We start from the raw sequence: 16,795 nt of genomic DNA on the forward strand, positions 1-16,795 counted from the left end.
GTAACAAAAGTTTTGGGATGGGCACCTGAGTGGCTCAGTAGGTTAAAGCCTTTGCCTTCAGCTCAGGTCATGATACCAGGGTCCTGGGATCGAGTCCCACATCAGGCTCTCTGCTCAGGAGGGAGCCTGCTTCCCTTCCTCTCTTTCTGCCTGCCGCTCTGCCTGTTAGTGATCTCTGTCAAATAAATAAATAAAATATTTTTTAAAAAAAAGTTTTGGGGACGCCTGGGTGGCTCAGTTGGTTAAGCTGCTGCTTTCGGCTTGGGTCATGATCCCAGTGTCCTTGCCTGGTGGGAAGCCTGCTTCTCTCTCCGCCTCTGCCTGCCACTCTGCCTGCTTGTGTGTGCTCTCTCTCTCTCTCTCTCTCTCTCTGACAAATAAATAAATAAATAAAATCTTAAAAAAAAAAAAATTGAACAAGCTATAAAGACACTCAAGAAGAAAAACTAAAGTTGAGAATAACTTGAATGAGGTAAATATTACAATATTCAGGAATAGTGAGAAATAAGGAAAAATGAAATTCAAAGAGGGCTAAAAAGAAAATGTCTGCAATCCTGGGACCCCATCCTTGTTACCATCATGGACTTCTCCTCCCGATAAAAACTCTACCTCCCTAAAGAAATGGGACCTGGTATGCAATGGCCACAGCAGAATGAATTTTTAAAAAAACAACAGCAACCAAAAAAAAAAAAAAAAACAAAAACAAAAACAAAAAACCTACCTTCTGGAATCTTCTGGAAGTTCTAAGAGTGCCTTTCAAAAGTACCTTTCAAACTGTTCCCAGGAATGCTGCTCAAAACCCAATAACCTCTCCTTGCAAATCTCTCCATTTGTAGGTCCCCTTTAACTGGCTTATTTTAAAGTGGATATATTTTATACTTCTACTATTCACCTCTTACTATACAACCATCTGTTCACCAGGAGCATGAAGAATTTTTTTTACTGGGCCAACATCCTAAGCCTAACTCTATAATCTTATATTTGAAAAATTCATCAATATGTACACAGCAGGTCATTTCATCTTCAGAGAATTTAGCCCCTACAGGCTAAACCTAAAAGAGAAAGAGAAAGTGACAAAATGGCATCCCATCTTTTTTCCATTGTAATTTATCTCTTAATTTTCCAAATGAATGGAAAAAACTGAATACTTTTATTACAAGCCATTCTTTCTTAGTAATCTATTATTTAATGGTGAGTGCTGTGAAATGTGTAAGCTTGATGATTCACAGACCTGTACCCCTGGGGCCAATAATACTTTATATGTTAATAAAAATAATTTCTTTTAAAACCTGGAAAAAATAGAAATCTGTTCTTTAAAGACTCATTCAGGTTCAGGTTCAGTGCTGATGACAATGGAGAATATGACATGTGGGGATGGGAGGAATCCAGACTTCCAATAAAAAAGGGAGAGCCAAAAGTAATTATAATTAAGCATGACCCTCATCGTGGCTGCAAAGGACCTTGGGCTTCCTCAGAGCACTGACCTCACTGCAGAGCAGAGTTTCATCTGGGCTGAGAGCCAGATTGAATTTTGGCTGAGTGGTGGCGGGTATGACCACAGTTACCAAGTACGACCTCTTAGGCAAACAACTAATGCCAATAACTGATTCCAATTCATGTATATTTTCCACATTCCATATCCCACAAGTATTTATAGAGAAAGATCCATTTTCTGAGAAATAAAATGCACTCCTAAAGCAGATATGTGACTGTTATGGTTCGATCTAAGGATTAGAATCAATCTTGAAATTAGAGCTCCAGTATTTAAGTAGTGAGGGGAGCCGGAGAGAGTGAATCAAGGCCCCCGTTGTGGCGGCTGACGTGGGCCTTTGGGCTTCAGAAGGTTACCAAGCCTACGCAGGTTCTCTCACTCCTGTCTTCCAGGACACAGTGGTGGCTCTCCAGGCCTTGTCCAGATACGGAGCAGCCACCTTCACCAGGACTGGGAAGCCCACACAGGTGACCATCCAACATTCGGGAACACTTGTCACCAAATTCCAAGTGGACGACGACAACCGCCTGTTACTACAGCAGACCTCACTGCCAAAGGTGCCTGAGGAATATACCATGACAGTGACAGGAGAAGGTTGTGTCTACCTCCAGGTGAGACTCTTGGTCCACATTAGCCATTAATCTCTGACTCGGCAGAGGAGAAGGCAAGTCAGAGAAAGAGTTGAGGAAATTGGGAGGACAAGAGAGAAACACAGATTTTTGTCTTTGATATTCCACAGACATCCCTGAGATACAATATTCTGCCAGAAAAGGCAGAGTTCCCATTTGCTTTGGAGGTACAGACTCTGCCCCAAAGTTGTGATGGACCCAAAGCCCACACCAGCTTCCAGATCTCCCTGAATGTCAGGTAAGACCTCTGCCTGAATCATCTAATTCTGGTTAGAACAACCAGTCCTCTTACTGGAGTTCGTCATTAAGCTGAGCAGCATGTCCATAAATATCTGCACTACGTTTATTGAAAAAGCAGTGTGTCCTCGGGTTCATACAGAATTTCTCTGTGGTGGGGTATATATTCATGGTATGTCCTGGAAGATCTATGCTTGTCGAACCTCATTATTTAAAGGTTAATTCCCCTCAATAATAGCTAAAAAAGGAGAACATTCATCCTTGCCTCTGACCTGAATTCCTGATTTAATATGAATGTCATTGATTCATTCTCGGATTTCATACTATTACAGAATATAAAATGTATATTCTATGTATATGTGTACATGTATGTACATGTACATGTAATATAGAATATTGTAATAGAATGTAAATACTGACCATTTCAGCAGGATGCACCATAAAATGATAAGATCAGTCGACTAATAAGCCAATCTCATTTTATAGCTCTGTGTTCTAACATATTCAGTCTTATATTTATGGACTTTATATTTTGTAAGTTTTATGCAGTTCTAATAAGGCTGTAATGGTAGACCTTTTGATATTTGATATCATCCTTGCTCTATCCAGGGCAGATATGGAGAATTCTTGAAAAGCATGAATAGAAGGAAGTAGTGACTCTCTAGTTAGAATTCCTGCTGGCAATAAATAAATCTCAGATTATATACAAAATAAACAATTTGGGGGAAAATAGATAAATATGCAGCAGTATTCAGATGGCTCCAGGGCTAACAAAAAATGTATCTGTCTACAAGAATATTCTAACCTGGGTGGGGATACTATTCAGGAAAAAAAGTTAAAGTATATGTCACAAATAACTGGCCGAAATTAGAGGTCTCAGACCCAGCTCTGCATCACATGCTTTCTCAAACTGAGCCGCCTCAAGTCCACACACGTGAAGTCCTGACTCATCAGGTCTACGGTACAGCCTGGTCTTTGTGGCTTCAACACATTCCCTGGAGATTGTAATGCTTCCGCTTGGGGAGGACATTTAGGAAGACTTCCCATGTACCTTTGAGGGCAGTGAGGGCTTACTCTGGGCATAGAAAAGGAGAATATTTAGTAACACAGAAAACCTTAACTCCTTTCTTCCCTGAATCTTCAGTTACACCGGGAGTCGTCCTGCCTCCAACATGGTGATTATTGACGCGAAGATGGTGTCCGGCTTCATTCCCCTGAAACCAACAGTGAAAATGGTAGGTCTAACGTATGTCCAGGAGGCTCTATTTTATTTAATGTTTTAGGTGTCTCTGGACTAAGAAAATATTAATATCTTTTCAGTAACTTCTATCAAACACAAATACTTTCTCCAAAGTCAGAAATATAATATAACATACATATATATATATATATATATATATATAACATAATATAACATAAAACATGCTTGCATACAGGTTTTTTGGTTTTTTAATGTGTGTGGTTTTTTCCCTCATTAAACTTTGTTTTAGGGGGTCTCAAAATTCTGACAGATTTTTTTTTTTTAAGATTTTATTTATTTATTTGACAGACAGAGATCGCAAGCAGGCAGAGAGAGAGAGGAGGAGGCAGGCTCCCCCTGGAGCGGAGAGGCTGATATGGGGCTCGATCCCAGGACCCTGGGATTATGATCTGAGCTGAAAGCAGAGGCTTTAACCCACTGAGCCACCCAGGCACCCCACTGACAGATATTTTAGTCAAGTTGCTCCCACTAGAAAGTACTTGTTTTTAAAACTAATAAGTTAAAACTCACACACACACACGCACATATACACAAATGAATGATCCACAAAACATTCTCTCTTCCCTCCAAGGTTTTCTGGGACATTTTTATCATTTTATCATTAACCAGTCTTCCTTTTAGACTTAAATGGCCAATTGAGACACACAGTACTGTGATCATTCTTCTACAGCTAGTTAGGACTGGGGTGGCAGGCATTAGGGATAATATTCATTGAGCCTCCTGAGCTTTCCAGGCAGACGTGGTGACCTTGCCAACTCCAGCAGGCTTCCTGTCCACTGCTTTGATGACACCCATAGAGACTGTCTGTTTCATGTTACAAACAGCTCTTTTCCAAGAGCCACATCTACTAGAAGAAGAATGTCAACAAGCTCCTGCTTTCATGGAGCTTAGACACTTAAGATAAAGCTTGGGGCGCCTGGCTGGCTCAGTTAGAAGAGCATGAAACTCTGGATCCTCAGGGTCATGAGCTTGAGCCGCATATTGGGTGTAGAGGGCTACTTAAATAAATAATAAATAAAACTTTTAAAAAAAGAAGAAGATAAAGCTTATGCACCAGTGGAAAAAATACAAAAATGACCAATAAACAAAAATGACCAATAAATATTAACTCTAATTATTACAGAAGTTCAAAGAAAAATGAGATTGCTGTAAGAGCAAGCAAAAAAAAAAGTTTTAAGAAAAACCCTCCTTCATGAAGGAACAGAATGTACATCGAACATCGAAATACAGAAAATTCCCAAGTTTAGGATACTTGTTCCACTTTTCTTCAGATACATCAACTTTCCACATAGGTCATGTGTCCTACTAATATCAAACCCTGCATCCCAATTATCTCTCATTTTTTTATGTAAAAACATCATCATCTTCACTTACAAAAATCCCGTGAAGAAACTTTACCCTAAGGCTTAATTTGGTAATAAAAATTCTTCGTTTCTCTGGTTTTCCCAGAGACTTCATATGTTTATTAACATTTGTGATGTATTAATTTTCTTCAGCTTGAAAGATCTAACCATGTGAGCCGAACAGAAGTCAGCAACAACCATGTTTTGATTTATCTGGATAAGGTGAGAGCCCTGCCAATCTAATTGCAAAAAATATAGGTAATATACAGGTCATAATCTCTTGAAGGGAGATACACTAATCCTATCCTAAGGAAAGTGAATGAAGGCATTTTGGAGACATTACCTCCATGGCAAAAGTTTGAGCATTCTAATATTAATTCCAGTAAATACTCTCCTCTTCTTTATTTGCAATTCATGTAAGACTATGGGAAAAACTGACTATTATAATATAGGAATATGAATACTTCTTGGACCTCATAAACAAAAATTCTCTGCACAATGTGTTTATGTCCATAACCTATTTTTGAAGATATCAAGTAATGTAAGAAAGAAACCCAATGGTTTCTTCCTTTTATTATTACATCAACATCAACATAATTGATGTTATATATTACATATATCATACCTCAGATATATCAGTTATATAATTCACAGCTCAATTATTATATCAACAGTATAAAAGAGGGAAATACTGACGATTTCAGCAAGGATACACCATAAAACGATAAGATCAGTCAACCAATAAGCCAATCTCATTTTCTAGTTCTGTGTTCTAACATAATTTATTCATCTTATACTTACGGACATTATATCTTACAAGTTTTGTGAAATTTTAATAGGGCTGTAATGACAGATTTTTTATATGACTTGTTAAGCCAATACAGTATTTCTACAAGATAGAGAAGTAAAACTATACCAAATCTCTGGATATGGAAAAACGAATGTCACCATTCACCCAACAAAATCATGTATCATTCACCCTTTACAAAGAGCCCATGGACCAGTATTGATCAGAGTATATGAATTGCTTGGGTTATTTAAGCAAAATTTAGGGATATTTTCATTCACGCTGGGAGCTTTCTGTGCCACTTAAGGACACTGTTAGTCAATAAAAAGTTTTTCTCTCCAAAAGTAGATGACTAATTAAACTCATTCAAAGAAGAAAAAGAAAGCTTATAATTCCCTTTTGCTTTCTAGGTGACAAATCAGACACTCAGCATGTCCTTCACAGTTCTACAAGATGTCCCAGTAATAGAGCTAAAGCCAGCCATAGTGAAAGTCTATGATTACTATGAGACAGGTGAGTGTGAACAACTTTGACTTAGAAACTAAATTTCTGGTCACAAAAATTTAGATTTGAGAAATGTGTGGGGGCAACTTATTACACTGTTCTTTAATTTTGTCCCCATCAAATCTGACTCTTCTCTGTCTTCTATACATATTATAGAAGCTATCTATCATACAAATACATCAACTACGAACACAGACCACCTGTAGGATATTTAGTTTCCTTTTCTTCAGATAAATCAACTGCAAAACAATGTGAGATCATAGAACATTTCAGCATGACCCTGAGGAAAGAAATATACTGTATTTGAAGAGTTAACATATAAAACAGCAAGCAATGTATGAAATGGATGATGCTGATGTTTCTGATACAATTCTTCCCATAATAAAATATTTTTAACTGACCTGTATTCCATAAATCTTTCGCTCTCACTTCACCTAATGGTTTTGTTTTCATTCAGATGAGTTTGCAATTGCTGAGTATGATGCTCCTTGCAGCAAAGGTAAGTAATACACTTTCCTTCCAAATGCAATCAGAACCCCTTGGCTTGTCTCTTAAATCCCTTCATAAAATTCTGGCTAACTATTTTTCATAGACATCACTCACAGTGCAACTTATTATAGAAAAATGCATTTATTGGGAAAGGGCCAGATAGTCAAACTTCACATAGTTCATAGGATTACTTGTTGGATACATTTAAGTAATAAATCTCACTTCCCACTATACCAACAAGGCCTCCTTAGACAGTATGCTACCCAGATTTGAGGGATGGAAGAGTCACTACTCAGGAAGCCCGAGTCCATCTTGATTCTCTCTTCTTTCCACTATCACAGATCAAGGAAATGCCTGAAGATCACCAACAACAAGGAAAACCGCTTTGCTGGGGTCCCTGTTCCATGGACTGAGGTCTCTGTAGAAGAAAAGAATTTTTGTGATCTATGAAGATTTGAAATAAACCTTTTTTTCTGGTCGATCTTTATCACTGTTTCCTCATTCATTCAATAAACATTTATTACGTTTCCATATAATTCCCGGTAGATTCCTGGGGTTAAAAATTCACAGCAATCAAGGGTTGAGGGACTTCAGAAAATGAGAACTATTACAGCAATGTTGGTCTGAGCAGCCTTCATTAGGGGTATGCCCTAGGACAGTGTGAAGGGTGTTTAGCTACAGGAATACCCTAAGAAAAAGTCAGCATGCATTTTAGGACTAGAAAAGAATTTCCACATTAAAGGGAAATAATGAAATACTGTTGGATAAGTTACATTGAGAGACATCATCATTAGTTGGAACTTTACCTGAACAGGGGTTACATCTCCTCAGAACCAAATCTGCCATTGACTGATACAAGTGATTTGTCAGTTAACTGTGGGTCTCAGGTTCAATAAAGGAAGACAGATGGAAAATGCTGAAAGGGTGACACGTTAGAAGCAGCTCTCTTAGAAGCGCCTGAGTGGCTCGGAGAGTTGAGTGCGGGACTCTTGATTTTGGCTCAGGTCATGATCTTAGTGTCATGGGATCGAGCCCCACATGGGACTCTCTCCCTCTCTCCCTCTCCCACAGCCCCTCCCCCCGACTCTCTCTCTCTCAAAAGAAAGTGAGCTCTCTTAGAAGAAAGGGTATATAGGACTCAAAAGCCCAAATAAGTATGTTATATTGGAGTTTGTTTGTTTGTTTGTTTGTTTTTTTCCCAGAACATCAAGCCAGGATCAAAGGATAGTTGTAAACTCAAGGAGGAATTCAGAGGCAGAAATCACTGTAGAGGGGTGCCTGGATGGCTCAGTGGGTTAGAGCCTCTGCCTTCAGCTCAGGTCATGATCCCACGGTCCTGGGATCGAGCTCCGAGCTCTGCTCGGCGGGAAGCCTGCTTCCTCCTCTCTCTCTGCCTGCTTCTCTGCCTACTTGTGATCTCCCTCTGTCAAATAAATAAATAAAATCTTAAAAAAAAAAAAAAAAAAAAAAGAGGGACGCCTGGGTGGCTTAGTGGGTTAAGCCGCTGCCTTTGGCTCAGGTCATGACTCAGAGTCCTGGGATGAGTCCCGCATCAGGCTTCTTGATCGGCAGGGAACCTGCTTCTCTCGATGCCTCTGCCTGCCTGTGTGTACTCGCTTGCTCTCTCTCTCTCTCTCTCTCTGGCAAATAAATAAAATCTTAGAAAGAGAGAGAGAGAGAAAGAAAGGAAGGAAGGAAGATCAGTGTCCCCAGAATACCCAGTCTCTACATTTTCTTTGTGGTAAGTATTGAAAGCATTTATTTATGGGTGGAGGGACAGAAGCCTCAGGAGTTCACACAGATCTCTGGAGTTGTCCTAGGAGTCCTTGTCTTCATTTGAATTAGTTTGACTGAATTTGGATGGTATCAGCTAAGAACTCTCAAGGACTTTGAAGTTCAAGCGTTCTTAGCTCTATCCCTGGACTGGGCAAAAGTAAAAGATAAAAGCTATCACTGAATTCCACACATTCAGGCACCCCCTGCCCCACTTGACTCCCAGATCACTTGCCCAGCTGCAGTAGCACAGCCGAGACCCCACACAAAAAATTCACGGCGATGACGAGGCATAAGATTTATTCAGCACAAACTCAATAACCAGGGCCAAGCTAAAATCCTTCCAAAAACAAAGGGAAGAAATGATTATCCTAATGGTAAAGTGGTCAGGGACTGGGTTTCCCTCTTCTGCGAATCCTCTTCCTTCCACATTTTACATTATTTGCAGTGTCATATGGTAGGGGAAAAGCACATGTTTTCACAGATGTGGAAAATGGAATGGACTCAAAATTCAACTCTGCTACTTAGCACCTATGGAATCTTACCCACACTTAACTCCTCTCAAAACTCAGTTTTCTCATCCGTAAAGAAGGAAATCATTGTCACCCTTCACAGGTGTGTGTGTGAGGGTGCAAAGACATCCACTGGAAGATGTTATTTATCTGACAGAGACACAGAGAGAGAGGGAATACTGTCGAGGCAAAGAAAAACAAGGCTGTACCCACCTCGAGTCTAGCCCTGACATAAGTACAGCCATCTTGACAAAACAAAAGCTGGCACTTTGTACCCCCTTTCCACCCACTCCCCTCCCCTCGGTAGTATGCGTGACACCCTCAGCCACCCGGGGCTGCCCTAAAAGAAAAACAAATAGTGAACTTGCAGAGATCACAATCCTGCAAGACAGGAGTCTCCCTTGGTTTACAAATGTCCTCTAATGTCACCCTCCCCACCATAAAACTGAAGGAAGCTCATGCAGAAGGAAATGGAAATAAAGTTAAATTTCTTCTAAACCCAAATCTCACTAACAAGGACACTTGATAGGAGAAATATGAAACTTTATCTCTAAACCTCCAAGACAGTGTCGAGAATCATTCCCCAACATATGGCCCACTGATATACATCTAAAGGGTCTCACGAGAAGATTTTCAGTAATAACCTTTCTCCCAACAATAGCTAGCCCTGCAAGGTCCTGGAGACCTTGCTTCCAAAATTCCTTAGAGACTTACAACAGCCCCTTTGTCCTCACCCACTGCCGAGTCCACCCCTACTCAGCCTTTAAAAACTCCGACTGTAATCTTGTTCGGGGTCCAAGTCCCTCCTCCGCTGTGTCGGGTATACTTGGGCCCAAGCTTAAGCTTGCTGAATAAACCCTTGTATGTTTACATCGGTGTTGGCTCCTTGGCGGTGTCTTGGACGTGAAAACTCAGGCATAACAAACACAAGCAGGAGAGGGAGAGGGAGAAGTGGGCTTCCCGCCCAGTAAGGAGCCCAATGCAGAACTTGATGCCAGGAGCTGAGCGGAAGGCAGATGCACAACTAACTCAGTCATCCAGGCGCCCCAATTAAACAATGTTTTAAAGCCTGCCAGTAATAACATGATCTGTCCAACGGAAATCCATTCAGAAATAGGAACGCTCAAGGTTGTTTCTGAACAATAATAACAATGCACTGGAAAGTAATTAACCACAAAAAAGCAAATGTGAAATGGCTTACCATTTTAAAAATTACATTTTGAAGTCCAATCATTTTCTCCAGTTTCCTGTGCACAGAGTTAATAGAAATCTGAGGCTTTAAAAATATACTGGAAAATGCAAGTAATTGGGTCAATGCCCTTGTATTTGATGAAGTTCAGAACCTAGGTGAGGTTCGGTGGGCTGAGGTCCAGAGCCGATGACCAAAGAAAGAATTCTTGAGACATCTTTGGTGCAAAATGGTGGTTTATTAAAGCACGGAGACAGGACCCGTGGGCAGGAAGAGCTGCTGCCCCGGGTTGTTGAAGGATGGCAGGTTAAGTACCCTGCAGTTGGGGGAAGGTGAGGGAAAGGGAGGTTTCAATGGAGTTTTCATATGCTAAAGAGGGCCTACAAGGTACCAAGATACCTGAGGCCTTGCCCTTGATCAATGTCCTCTTTAGGCCAGCCATTAACATTAAGATAGTTGGGAGACTTTTTGGTGGGATGTCATAATCCTGCTATCAATCCTCTTTGTTAGTGAGATTTAGGATATTTGTAAACCAAGGAAGACTCCTGTCTTGCAGGATTGTGATCCCTGCAAGTTAACTATTTGTTTCTCACTTATAGCAGTCAGGGGTACCTGAGGAATGTCACACACATTAGGGGAGGGGAGTGGGTGGAGAGGGGGTGCAAGGTGCCAGCTTTTGCTTTGTCCTCAGCCAGCTTCCTGCTCCCTCATCATATTCATTGTGCTGGCAGAGAAGGCAGTGGGAGAGGACAAGGCAGGAGGAGGGCATGCATCAGGCCTAAGCCTGAGGGGCTCCTGCAATGGTTAATGAAATATGACACCAAAGACACAAATAGTAAGAGAAAATATAATAAACAGAACTTCGTTAAAATTAGAAACTTCATGCATCAACAGACACTTTCATTTTATTTATTTTTTTTAAGATTTTATGTATTTATTTGACAGAGATCACAAGTAGGCAGAGAGGCAGGCAGAGAGAGAGGAAGGGGGAAGCAGGCTCCCCCAACGGATACTTTCAAAGAGTGAAGAACGGCCCACACAATGGAGGACAAGATTTGCAAATCACTTATCTGATAGGAGTATGACATCCAGAATATAGATAGAACTATACATCAACAACAAAAACAGAACCCAGTTTAAAAACATCAAAGTTGGGACACCTGGGATCGAGTCCCACATCAGGCTCCTCAGTCAGCGGGGAGCCTGCTTCTCCCTGTGCCTCTGCCTGCCTCTCTGCCTGCCTGTGCACGCTCTCTCTCTCTCTCTTTCTCTCTGACAGATGAATAAACATAAAATCTTTATCAATAAATAAATAAAAATGTCAAAGCACTTGAATAGAGATTTCTCCAAAGAAGATACAAAATGGCAAATACATACACAACAGACACTCAATACCATTAGCCATCAAGGAAATGTAAATCAAAACTACAATGAGATACCTCTTTAAGCCTACTAGGATGAGTAATTAAAAAAAAAAAAAAAGGAAAATAACAGTCGTTGCCCAAAATGTAGAGAAATTTTAACCCTTATATATTGCTCCTAAGAAGGTAAAATCCATAGCCACTAGGAAAACACTTAGTGATTCCTCAAAAGATTAAACACTGAATTACTGTATGATTCAACAACTCCACTCCTAAGGACCAACTCACCCCAAAGATCTGAAAAAAGCAGCTCAAACAGATATTTGTACACCACTGTTCACAGCAGCATTGTTCACAATAAGGTAGAAGTCGAGTGTCCATCAGCAGATGAATGGAAAAATAAAATGTGCTGTATACTTGGGCTGGAATATTATTCAGCCATAAAAAGAATGAAGTTCTGATACACACTGCAACTGCAGGAAACTTGAAGACATTATGCCAAGTGAAGTGAGCCAGACACACAAGGACAAAAACACTGTCTGATTCCACTTGTATGAAGTTATCTAGAATAGGCAAATTCATAGACAAGAGGTAGATTAGGGGCTACTGGGGGCAGGTGGAAGATGCAGGGCGGCTATTACTTAGTGAGTAGAGAGTTTGTCTTATGTCTTAGGAATGATGAAAAGGCTTCTTTAGGGTAGACTACGCAGTTAGACTGGGTAGCTCAGTCATTAAGCGTCTGCCTTTGGCTCAGGTCATGATCCCAGGGCCCTGGGATCAAACCCTGAATAGGGCTCCCTGCTCAGCGGGCAGCCTGCTTCTCTCTTTCCCACTCCCCCTGCTTATGTTCCCTCTCTGGCTGTCTGTCTCTGTCAAATAAATAAATAAAATCTTTAAAGGAAAAAAAGAAAAGAAAAGGCTTCTTCAGAACTAGTAGAGATGGTTCTACAACATTGCGTATGTAATTAATGCCACTGGGTTGTACATTTAAACAATGGTTAAAATGGCAAATTTTATACTGACATTTTTTTTCCACCAATTTTTGAAAATCAAAAAAATAGAAACCACAATTTGGATATTGAAATGTAATAAAATGTAGTATTGCACAAAAGAACACTATAGGGCAGCTAAAATGAATTATCTGTCTCTTTATACATAGCAACATGGCTTGTGAAACACTATAACTGGGAGAACATAGCAAATTTTAGACTGAATATTTGCATAATGCTACCGTTATAGAGAAAAAACACTCAGCTGTGAGTTTTTTTCTATTGAGATACATAGATGGATGTAAAATAGTGATTTTTTTTAAAAAAGATTTTACTTATTTATTTGACAGAGAGAGAAATCACAAGTAGGCGGGGCGGGGGGGGCAGGCTCCCCGCTGAGCAGAGAGCCCAATGCGGAGCTCGATCCCAGGACCCTGGGATCATGACCTGAGCTGAAGGCAGAGGCCTAACCTACCGAGCCACCGAGGTGCCCCGTGATTGTTTTTTTTTTTTTTTTTTTTTTAAATTCTAAATATCTCTTTGGAGAGTGTGGAAGACAGTAAATGAAGGGTAGTCACAGAGAACTTTCTCTTCATTTGTAATCATCTTTTTTTTTTCTAAGTATGCTTTCCATGCTTTTAAAAGAATGGAAAGAAAACTTCCCTGGAGAGAAACAAAATAAATGAACAGTGGATATTTCTAAAACAGGAAGTAGAAGAGTAGGGCTGATGAATGGAAGCCTTTTTTATTTTTTCTTTTTAATCTTCTGCATTTTTACCCAGTGTGTATTTTACTTTTGTCAGTTTTTAAATGCTGAATGGCTTCCCTATGTTATAAGCAATATTTAAGGCTGAGACATTGTTATTACTCCACCTGTGAAATGTGATTATGAATTTATCTCTGATTTTTTTATTAGAACATTCAGAAACTCTTCTTCTATTAGATGAAATTCTTAATTCTTTACACATAAATGGCAGATTTTACCCACCTGGGGCAAGGAAAGAGAGAACTCAGCAAAATCCATGGGAAGTTTATGGGATCCCATAGGGAAAAAAGTAAATACGATTGATTTGCATTTAAAATGTCCAGTGAGGGGCTCCTCTGCTCAGCAGGGAGCCTGCTTCCTCCTCTCTCTCTGCCTGCCTCTCTGCCTGCTTGTCATCTCTCTCTGTCAAATAAATAAATAAAATCTTTAAAAAAATAAATAAAAAATAAAATGTCCAGTGAGTCAGTTTGTTTAATTTGCCTTACAACCCAGAAAAAAAGTTGAAAACAATAATAAAGCCTGGGTTTGCATTCCAGGCGTTGTGTGTTTGTTTTTGTTTGTAGCCCTCTATAATTGACCAGATGCTGTGGACTACCATAAAAGATGTCTTTCATGCATCCTTTAAAAAAAAAAAAAAAAGGCAAGATGGAGAGATATTAAAACTCCCCTAGACAAAAATTTTGCAGGGGATTAAACGAGCCATTGTTTTCACTGGACAATGGGCTTGGGTCATTTGGGGGAGTAACCTTAAAGAAACAAGATCTTAATGCTCAGAGGTTTACACGGTTACCAAAGTATTGTATTTTTATCGCTTTTAGAAATGAATGAAATTGCCTAAATTACCAAATTCATTTTTTAAATGAAAGAATTATAACCTGATGAATAGCAAAGGTCTGAAAAACGTTTATTAGGTTTTTCACGTAGTGTATTCTGATTAGCTTCCCATAAAAACAAGTATAGAGAGTTAACATCATAGCATAGTTGGGCTGGCATTCTGAGAAGAAAAAATTGATCATGTCCAGTTATTGGGCTTTTTGCATTTGAAAGCAGTTAATATTTAACTAGACAAAATGTCCTTCAGTCACCGGAGGACTCAGGCAAAGTGCAGCTAAGATACTCTTACGTCATTTATTCTGATAAAGTTCAAATACAAGACAGAGACTCCTAGCATGCAGGAAGACGGGAGAGTTAATCCAGCCACATTGTAATTGTTATGGGAAACAAACATTTCATACAGCTTTCCTGTGCGTCTAGCCTCATAATCCCCATCTGCATCAACTCTCAAATATTCCCGCTTTCTGTTTCATGTTAAGGAACCACGTGTTCATTTAACAGTCAATCATTGAGCAGCCACACTGTGGACCAACAGGAAATAGAACAGAAGGCAAAATCTCTGCCTTCAGAGAACTTAATATTCTAGAGGGTGTAGAAAGATTTACATATATATATATATATATAGTCTTCTATTTTTTTTTTAAGATTTTATTTATTTATTTGACAGAGAGACAGATCACAAGTAGGCAGAGAGAGAGGGGGAAGCAGGCTCCATGCTGAGCAGAGAGCCCGATGTGGGGCTCGATCCCAGGATCCTGGGATCATGACCTGAGCCGAAGACAGAGGCTTTTAACCCACTGAGCCACCCAGGCGCCCCTATTCTTCTATTTTTAAAAAATGTTTTATTTATTTGAGGGACAGAGCAAGAGAGCACAAGCAGGAGGAGTGGCAGAGGGAGAGGGAGAAGCAGGATCCCTGCTCAGCAGGGAGCCCACCCCCAGGACCCTGGGATCATGACTTGAGCCGAAGGCACCCTCAAGCTAGTCTTCTAGGCGCCTCTAACCTAGTCTTCTGTTAATGGAAGTTTTAGATCATTTCCTCTTTTTTGTCTTTACAAAAAATGCTGCAATGACTATATTTCATACAGGCATAACTACATGCTTTTTGAGTGTTTGTAGACCTGCCAAACTGCTCTGTGTAAATCTGCAGATTTGTCTTTCCACCAGCAATGTATAAGAATTTCTTCACCAATGCATTTTCTCATCAAACGTTTTGATCTTTGCTAATTAGATAGGTAAAAAATATTTTCCCATTATGGCTTTAATTTTTATTTCTCTTATTAGGAACTATAGAGAGCATCTTTTCACATGCCTAAGGGCCATTTGCTTTTCTGTGAACTGACACAACCTTTATCCATTAAAAAGAAAATGGATGAGGGGGATACCTGGGTGGCTCAGTTGGTTAAGTGTCTCTCTTAGGCTCAGGTCATTATCTTGGGGTCCTGGGATTGAGTCACACATTGAGACCCACATCAGTGGGGAGTCTGCTTCTCCCTCTGCCTGTACCTCCCCCTCCCCCTCATGTGTTCTAAAATTAAAAAATAAAGTCTTTAAAAAAACTTTGGATGGGCGAGCTTTTCCTCAATAATTGGTAAGAAAAAATGTTCTTTATATACTAAATAAATTAGCCTTTTGAGTGTGATAAAAATTGAAAATATTTTGTCTTAGTTGGTCACTTTTTTTCTTATATATAATGAGATTTTTTTCCTGGTTAGAAATTTGGGATTTTTATGTCTCAAATTTATAGTTTTTTATTTTTTAAAGATTTATTTATTTTTTAAAGATTTACTTATTTTTTTTAAAGATTTATTTATTTATTTTACAGACTGAGGTCACAAGTAGGCAGAGAGGCAGGCAGAGAGAGAGAAGGGGGAAGCAGGCTCCCTGCTGAGCAGAGAACCCGATTTGGGGCTCAATCCCAGGACTCTGAGATCATGACCTCAGCCGAAGGCAGACGCTTTAACCCACTGAGCCACCCAGGCGCCCCACAAATTTATAGTTTTTTAATCAGTTCTGGGTTTCATAGCATTTGAAATCTTTCATTCTCCATTCTAAGATCAAATTAGTTAGACAACTTAATTAGTTAGACAATTGACTTCAAATGAAATGCAGAATTACGGAAGGATCAAAACTAACTGATCGGAAGATGGCGGAGAAGTAGCTGGCTGAGACTACTTCAGCTAGCCGGAGATCAGCTAGATAGCTTATCTAAAGATTGCAAACACCTGAAAATCCATCGGAGATCGAAGAGAAGAAGAACAGCAATTCTGGAAACAGAAAAACAACCACTTTCTGAAAGGTAGGACCGGCGGAGAAGTGAATCCAAAGCGACGGGAAGATAGACCCCGGGGGGAGGGGCCGGCTCCCGGCAAGCGGCGGAGCAACCGCGCACAAAATCAGGACTTTTAAAAGTCTGTTCCGCTGAGGGACATCGCTCCAGAGGCTACCCGGGGCGAAGCCCACGCGGGGTCAGCGTGGCCTCAGATCCCGCAGGGTCACAGAAGGATCGGGGGTGTCTGAGTGTCGCAGAGCTTGCGGGTATTGGAACGGGAAAGCCGGCTACAGAGACAGAGCCGACAGTAAGCTCGCAGCTCGGGGTGACCTTGAACCGGTCGCAGGCTCGGTGAGCT

The 16,795-nt window shown here is 40.2% G+C and overlaps 2 protein-coding genes across 13 annotated transcripts in view; one reads left to right on the top strand and one right to left on the bottom strand.

Annotated features, from left to right (window-relative positions):
• The window catches only part of LOC131839080 (alpha-2-macroglobulin-like), a 41,364-nt gene extending 34,135 nt beyond the window's left edge, over positions 1–7,229 (top strand). For both annotated transcript variants that reach the window (XM_059186180.1, XM_059186182.1), the window contains exons 30-36: positions 1,885–2,103; positions 2,232–2,359; positions 3,503–3,593; positions 5,116–5,184; positions 6,160–6,262; positions 6,711–6,752; positions 7,084–7,229. In XM_059186180.1, coding sequence (XP_059042163.1) covers positions 1,885–2,103; positions 2,232–2,359; positions 3,503–3,593; positions 5,116–5,184; positions 6,160–6,262; positions 6,711–6,752; positions 7,084–7,100 — 669 coding nt within the window. In that variant the 3' untranslated portion in view covers positions 7,101–7,229. The remainder of the gene's footprint in view (positions 1–1,884; positions 2,104–2,231; positions 2,360–3,502; positions 3,594–5,115; positions 5,185–6,159; positions 6,263–6,710; positions 6,753–7,083) is intronic.
• KLRG1 (killer cell lectin like receptor G1) overlaps positions 1–16,795 on the bottom strand; it is a 341,170-nt gene that overhangs the window by 252,711 nt on the left and 71,664 nt on the right. The window contains exon 7 of one of the 11 annotated variants that reach the window (XM_059186201.1): positions 6,865–7,160. The exons of the other annotated variants lie outside the window; for them this stretch is intronic. Within the exon in view, the coding sequence (XP_059042184.1) occupies positions 7,104–7,160 (57 nt within the window). The 3' untranslated portion in view covers positions 6,865–7,103. Of the gene's footprint in view, positions 1–6,864; positions 7,161–16,795 lie in introns of those variants that run through there. 11 annotated transcript variants of the gene reach the window in all.

This window comes from Mustela lutreola, chromosome 8 (genome assembly GCF_030435805.1).
Source record: "Mustela lutreola isolate mMusLut2 chromosome 8, mMusLut2.pri, whole genome shotgun sequence".
NCBI classification, from domain to species: domain Eukaryota; kingdom Metazoa; phylum Chordata; class Mammalia; order Carnivora; family Mustelidae; genus Mustela; species Mustela lutreola.